Genomic DNA, 7,859 nt, shown 5'->3' with positions numbered 1-7,859 from the left:
TCACAACAGTGAATGTAAAAGGGGTTTTACAGCAGTAAACCCAGCACAGTAAATTCTCAGGTGGAGATAGAGTTTTGTTTTCGATGGGTGAAAGTAATTTTGGTGAATCCCTCTCAGTAAAAGAGGATGAATGTTGTTTCAGGCATTTTATATTTTAATGAACACAAGGATTTTTATGGCTGTGTAATACTCTATTCTGAGAATTTTTATTAAAAGGCTTCCCTGTGCAAAAGATCCTGTGGAGAGAAGAAAACAGAGCATTGCCTCTGTGTGTTGAGTTTCAGTTTTATTTGTTTGTTTTTGGGATTTTACCAGAAAAATCCCCAACAGATCAATGTTTTAATCTAAATTAGAGTTTTATAGAAAATTACCACGAAGGAGACCGAAAGGAGAAGAATAAACATCGACATTCCTCGAGAAGAGTTGATGCCAAGAAAAGCCCTCGGAAGAATGTTTGACCTGCAAATATATTATCAAACCAACCTGCAAATATATTATCAAACTAAGCAATTAGTAGCTGCAAATTACCTCGTTCATGCCATAAATTAAATTGAAGGTATAAAGCTGATGAACCAGTATGAAAGTTACGTCTTGGTTCGCTAGCCATATCAGTTCTCATCGAGTTGCTGAGCTAGATAACCCAAAATACGTTGGTGATGTATCAAATGCCAGTTGAAAGCCTCGACATTTTTAGTACTGTAACCTTCAATTGCAAAGCCCGTCTCTCAGCTCGTCAAGACGCAAATGAAACAACGGCGGTGAGAGGAAAAATGGTAGGTGATTACCCTAATTACCATGGAATGATCGACACCGTCGATCAAAGAAAAGGAAACTGACAGCATCAGATATAAACACATATTAGGTTTCAACCAGCCTGCATGAAAGCCTTCCACAAAATGTCTATTCTCCTGGATAATAAGTAGAATAGGTAAGCTAGCCACAAGTTTTTTTACAGAATAGGCTACAACTAGGCTACGTAGAGCACATCTCAGCCTTAACCAAGGAAATTTTTAGTATAATCCTCACTAGGGAGGAAAATTTCATAGTGGCCACTAGGAATCAGGATTGCACATTTCATGCAGATAGTGGTTAATGCGGGCTAGGATCGTCGGAGACAGATCTGTGCAGTTCTTAGAGGTAAGGCTGACTGGGTGGCAGAGAGACCTAGAGGAGAAATATGCATAGTTCTTGATGTCAGTGAGCTCCAACTGAGTGAGGACGACATTGGGGAAATTCTACGTAGTTCTGGAAGCCAGGGGAGGTTGGGTTCTTTGTTTATTGTGGTGTTCTAGTAGCTAACGAGAAAAGCTTGAGGAATGAAAGTGTAAAGTGTGAAGTTCAAGTCAGACTAGGAGAAACTGCTGCGCAATTATGGGGGTCAATGAAACTTGTTGGGCTCTGGAATTACGCAGTTCAACATCCCTCGAGGACAGCGACTTTGCATTGTGATGTTCCAAGAGCAAGGTCACATCACTCAGGGTCGATACTGTGTAGCGTGTAGTTCAGTCGGGTCGGGTGAAGTTGAGTTTCCCAGTGGGGAAGAGTTTCGGGAAAATGGTTCAGCGCAGGAGAAATATATACTTGTGATAAACTTTAACTTGTGATCATACACTTAGCATACTTTGAGGACAGAACAATATATACCACTTGAGTAAGAAGAAAGCATTTCCTTTTTTGTGACTATCTCATAATAAGAAGAGAGAAGTACGACATTTGATATAGACTTTAGGATGACTGTAACTACACTTTTGCAACAATGCTCAAAACTTTGCGTATAAGTGCAACTAATGTTTACACAACTAAAAAAACTCATATACACAAAGACCGACCTTATAAACCGCCAAAAAGGGGTTCAAGTCATGAAAAAAAATTGAAACATGCCAAAATACGACAACTGATCCACCAAGGAAAAGGGAACAAAAGACTTTAGGAAAGCTCATAATATGAGCTAAGGTATACTATTGGGGAAGAAGAAAGCTATTTGCTATCTAATCCTTTCTTAAACTTATTGAAAGTGCATGAACGGAAATTCTGGTAGGAATATTAAGTAGACCAAGGTTAATCATCCAATATGGCTCGCAATCACGACGATTCAGATGATAAGAAAATGATCCAACACTTATATATATATATATATATATATATATATATATATATATATATATATATATGTATGGGAAAGAAGTCTAAGAGCTAAAGAAACGTCTAGATCAAAGGTCAGAGAAATTAAATATTAGAAAAAAATAATAATAAAAATGTTAATAATAATTTTTTTTAAAGCTTGTTAAGATTATATATTTTTTTAAGTTTGGTAGGATCATATGGTCATCATGTCCAATTTTTATTTATTTATTTATTTTTGTAACTTTTGTAGGACTAGGTCTTGATCATGTCCAACTTCTCACCCCGATTGGGGGGCAGCACAAGATTTGAACCCAAGACTTCCAATTCGGTGAGACTTCATTTCCACAACCATTGCCAATTTAGCTATCCCCCTTAGCTAGTCCATTTGGGATAACTCAATTGATAATGGTTGTGGAAACGGTAATGGTTGTGGAAATGAAGTCTCACTGAAACGAAAGCCTTAGGTTTGAATCTTGTGCTATCCCCTAATTCTTTAACTAATAATAAATTTAATAAAAAATTATAGTTCTATTATAATAATTAACCATAACCAATTATTAATAAATATGAATATGATTTTGTATTTATATTTATTAGTAATTGATTATTGTTAATTATTACTAATATAACTCTAATTTCGTTATTAAAATTATATAATTTTATTATTATTACAACCATTTTTTATTATTGAGTTTTATAATGTTTGATTTCTTTGATTTTTGACGTAGACTCCTTTTGAATTGGAGTTCTTTCATTTAGATCGTGTGGATAATAAACCACACTGCATTGTTCGAACGTCTAAGCCATTAATACTTTTATTTAAAAAAATTCAAACATTTGATATATTCTTGCAAACCTAGAAAAACCGAAACTCACTTATCAAATGATGGAGTATATCAAACTTGAACACAACAAACCAATATCAATCTTTTATATTCTAACTGCATTGTAATTATTGTATCTATTAATTTCTCAAGTTTTTTATTCATATAGTTATTTTCAACTTGGTTTATTTTGAACTTTGTTTGGACTGGTATTAATTTGTGCTAGGTAAATATTATTTTTATATGTAAATATTATTTGTATATGATGCTTGTCAACTCCACTTGAACTCCTACAAAATCACACATTCCCATCTGACACTAGATTGTAAAGTGCATTCCCATCTCACACTAGAATGTAAAGTGTCTCTCTGTTATATTTTAATTTTAATATTATAATTAAATTAAATATAAAATTATTTTTGTGTATAGTTTCATTATTATAATAATAATATCTATTTTTAAAGTCACAGCCAAGCCAAACACCAAATTGGATCAAATTGGTGTATGAGACCCCTGTTTGTGGAACAAGGGACATACCTCCCCGCAGGGATTTGACTGCGAAGTCTACGACAAAGGCATACATACTCTACCCCTCTGATTTTGAACGTGTAACGTCTTTAAGAGAAAACACATATTCTTAATCATTAAGCCCACTCAAACTATAAATATTAATATATTTAATTTTTATGATACATGATATTCCAAACAACAACTTTAAAAAAATAAAAATTACATAACTTTTCGTAAAAAGAAACATTCTCGCTAAACTATATTATTAATCTGACTTAACATGACTAACTGCTCCAATCATGATTGATACAACGCTACAACGCATCTCGATGGGAGACTAGCGAGGACCTAGTTTAATGTCTGATTTGCATGACTTTGTATTCGACTTTAAATGCTAATATTCTCTGTTGCTATGATTCATCTGCTGATCAGTGCAGAATAAATTTATAAATTCTGGTTAACAGCAGATGGAATTGAAAGGAAAAAAATAGTACGCTTAACTCGCGGGATTCAACTGTTCAGTTATTGAATATTCTATTCAACTTTATGCTCGCTGCACGTAACACTTCAGTCAAAGTCAAGGAAAGAACGGGCGGGCAAACGTCAGGATTGGTCTTGATTTTATTGGGATGTCTTGTAGAGGGAGTAAAATATCTCCGCGTTATTAGTTTTCCAGTCAGAGTCTTCCAATCGTAAACTGCTGATGGTTTGAATGTTTAGTGCAGAAGAATTTTCAATGGAAATCAATGATCCATTTCGCAATCAATGATTCATTTCGATGTTAAAATTCAATTTACCAACACAATTTTCAAGATCAAAATGCTCGGCACCATCTTTTGACGCGCTTTCTTTTATGCGATCTTAAGTTTCAAGCTTAAATGCCCAGCAGAAGCTTTTTACGGGTTTTAAAGCTGTATTGCATATCCATTCACGTAAAGGTCCTCAGCTTTCTCTGTCGTAGAGCTTTTCGAAGGTAGATTGATGTCACACCTTCGGTAAATTCGGGTTTTGTTCAAAATTTTGTCAGTTTGTCTGCTTACTCTAGTGGTTTTATTCTTGCGATCATCTCTTCATTTTTCATTCGTTTTTATTTTATTATCATATTCTGATACTTTAGGAAGGCCTGGCAATATACCTATTTGTGTCATGCTCCTAAGGATAGATCCATCGTTTCGTACTCTGATAATCCGCCATTATATTAGTGTTATGATGATTTCTTTTATAATCTAATGTTTACGAGTAGTAGATCAAGGATATTGACCTCGATACTTCTCCGCTCTGTAAACGGTCGATGATATTGTGATATTTTCTTAAAGATAAAACAAGTTTTTTAGTTGTTTGGTGATGGTTTCTCTGTTTTAGCTTAGGGTTTCTAATACAGGGAGTATTATATTTGAAGAATTTATAAAACATGCCGCCAGAGACCGGAAAGGAGCGTGTGGGTCTCTCCGTATCGGTCCCTATTCCTCCATTGTTCAGGTGTCCCATATCTTTGGAACTGATGATAGATCCAGCGGTCCTATCCACGGGAATAAGCTACGACCGAACTTCCATTGAAAAATGGTTGGACGACGGACACAACATATGTCCAGCGACTCTCGAGGTTCTTCACAGCAAAGAGCTCATCCCCAATCACACTCTATGCAGGCTGATAAAGGAATGGTGCATTGCAAACAGTTGCAATGATGTCATCAGAATTCCAACACCTGAGCCCGTTGAAGGGCAGAGCAAAGTGCGCAAAATAATTCAGGATATTCAAGATGCAAGTGCAGATAAACTCGGAGCTTTGAAGAACCTGACAAGTCTGGCAAGGGTCAGCGAGAGGAAGAGACCTTTTCTTCAATCCGACGGGGGTTTTCCTGTTCTTGTCCACGTTTTGGATTCAAAGGCCTCACTGAATTCTGAAATGGGTGCAGATTGTGAAGCAGTGGAAGAAGCAATCGCTGCGATTTCACTGTTCTCTGTGGATGAAATATCTAACATGAGAGATTTCATGAGACCTGTGCTGCCTACCCTCGAATGGGTCCTGGCAAAACGTAGTTTGGAGGCCAGAATGAACGTAGCATCTATTGTGGAAAAAATCTCAAACGACAGAAATTCTTCCAGAGAAATTTGTATGAACGAAGGAATAACAGATGGACTTGTTGAAAATATAATTTCAACGCAGCCGTACTGCGCTCTCCAAAACCGCCAGACTGAAAACCACAAAACCGCTCAGACCTCATCGCACCGCCTTCCCACGAAAAGTTGTTTCCGTATGTTGAGCTCCGATGCGATTTGGAGGCGACGCGTGTCACCCGCATGACATCACCGAACGAAACCCATCGGAAGCTAAAGCTCGGTGACAAACTGCCCTCCGATGTCATCTCCGCCGTCCGATTGTCCTCTTCGTCCTCTGCCGTTGATCGATTGAAGCTGCTGCCCGCCTGCGTCAAATCAATGTTTGCGTGGAGTAAACAACTTTTGTGTTGACCGCCGGATGGATGAACTTATGGCTTTAATGCATTTACGTATATTTTTGGTGGAGGCCTTTAATAAGGTAATGGGCATACGTAGAATTTGGTGAGGACAATTAATATGGTTATGGGCCACGTTATTTTTTTATATATGTTTTTTATATATGGCTATGTAAGCCTGCGTGCGGTAATTTTTTGTGGGTCTGTGCGTTAATTTTTTTGGTAGTTTTTGTATTGTGCCTTCGCACAATGTATATATGTGCCATAGTTTTTTTATGAAAAAGAGTAGTGGCTGCGTAGCGTTGTGTGGGTTAATTTTTAAACGCACAACAGTGCGAGAGCTCATGGAATTGTAATGAACGCACAACAGTGCGAGATATCATTGGAATGGTGCTGCAGTTGACAATGTAATGTGTGTGTGTAGTAGGTCATGGAAATGAATAGAACGCACAGCAGTGTGAATAGAGTTTGAAGGCTGTAATGTTTTGTTTTTAGCCATTGAAGAACAGAGGACAATTTATGTAATATCCACAGCAGTGAAAATCTGTGAGAGCAGCAGAGTTTTATTTTGTGAATCCCTCTTTGCACAGAGGATGGAATTTGTATCAGTCTTTCAGTTTTAAATTAATAGAAATGTGTTGTGACTGTGTAATACTCTGTTCTGAGTAATTTTATTTAAAAGCTTCCCTGTGCATAAAGATCCTGGACAGAAGAAACAGAGCATTATCTCTGTGGTGAATTTTAATTGGTTTTTGGTATTTTCCCACTGAAAAATACCCAACAGTGGTATCGGAGCTAGTCCAGGCTCTTTGAAGACTCAAAGAAGCTGAAGGAAGGTGTCGTTGCAGCAGTCAAACCTCTCCAGCAGTGTGAAGCCACAGCCAAAACAGTGAAGGTATTTTTCAAAGCTTTCCTTTCTGTTACTGTGAAAGAAACAGTCAGTGTTTTAAAAACACAGTCAAGTATTTTGGAGTATAGTTAAGAATGGCAAGGTCAAAGAAGAAAGCCTCCAGGGCTGTTAAAAATGTGTCTCCCTCCTCTACTAAACTAGAAGGGAATCTATTTGAAAGCATTGTATTTGAGGTTCCAAAGTTTGATGGAAACTTTGATGTATGGGAAATAATGATGAGGGCTTTCCTAATGTCTGAGGGGATTGAAGTCTGGGAGTCAGTGATTGATGACAGCCAGAAGGATAAAGAATCCATGGAGTATGATGCACAAGCAGTAAAACTAATCTTGGATGGACTGCCTGATTCTGTGAAGAGGAATCTAGGAAAATATACATCAGCAAAAGATATATGGGACAGACTGCATGACCTTCATGCAAAGGGAGCACTGACCATGACAATGAGTCAAGAAGAACCCATCATAGAAGCTGAGACTGAAAAGCTTGATCTCATCAAGCTTCAAGTAAAAGAAAGGGATGAAGAGCTTGCCAAGCTCAAGAAGGAGCTTGATCAATGCAGGAGGAAACACCATGAAGAAGTCATATCCATGACAAATCAGCTGAATGAAGCAAAGAAGCAGGAAGATGCCTTGACAAGTCAGCTTGAACAAAGGCACATGAGATTGAATAAGCTTGTAGAAGAGATTGGGCAATACAAGGTAGAGGTCTCCTCCCTTAAGTCCGAACTACAAGAAGCCAAGAAGCAGGCACAAGGAGCTGAAAAGAAAATGAAGAGCAGTCAAGCAAAAGATGAAGAAATCTCCAAAATGAAGACAGATATTATCTCCTTCAAAATAGTAGCAGCTGAAGCTACTCATAGCAAGGAAGAAACTGAGGGACAACTAGCAAAGAAGAATAATGAGTGTGAAAAGTTAGAAGAAGAGATTGTCCTCCTCAGGAAGAAGGTTGAAGGGATGAATAAGATCATGAAGAGCTCTCAAGCTCTGGATGACATGCTCAGCTATCACAGATCTCCATTTGATAAATCAGGACTTGGGT

General features: G+C 37.4%; 1 protein-coding gene across 1 annotated transcript; it reads left to right on the top strand.

Annotated features, from left to right (window-relative positions):
• Positions 1–4,869: 4,869 nt before the first annotated feature.
• Positions 4,870–5,763, top strand: LOC149165449 (U-box domain-containing protein 26-like). The gene has a single exon (XM_089429813.1). It carries the CDS (start codon positions 4,870–4,872, stop codon positions 5,761–5,763), a length of 894 nt encoding a protein of 297 aa, XP_089285939.1.
• The last annotated feature ends 2,096 nt before the right edge of the window (positions 5,764–7,859 follow it).

Source organism: Pinus tabuliformis, chromosome 5_1 (assembly GCF_031772625.1).
Source record: "Pinus tabuliformis cultivar Carrire ecotype Pingquan chromosome 5_1, CPIR1, whole genome shotgun sequence".
In the NCBI taxonomy this organism is placed as follows: domain Eukaryota; kingdom Viridiplantae; phylum Streptophyta; class Pinopsida; order Pinales; family Pinaceae; genus Pinus; species Pinus tabuliformis.
Note: the sequence above shows the minus strand (reverse complement) of the source record. Positions and strands in the feature narration are given on the sequence as shown.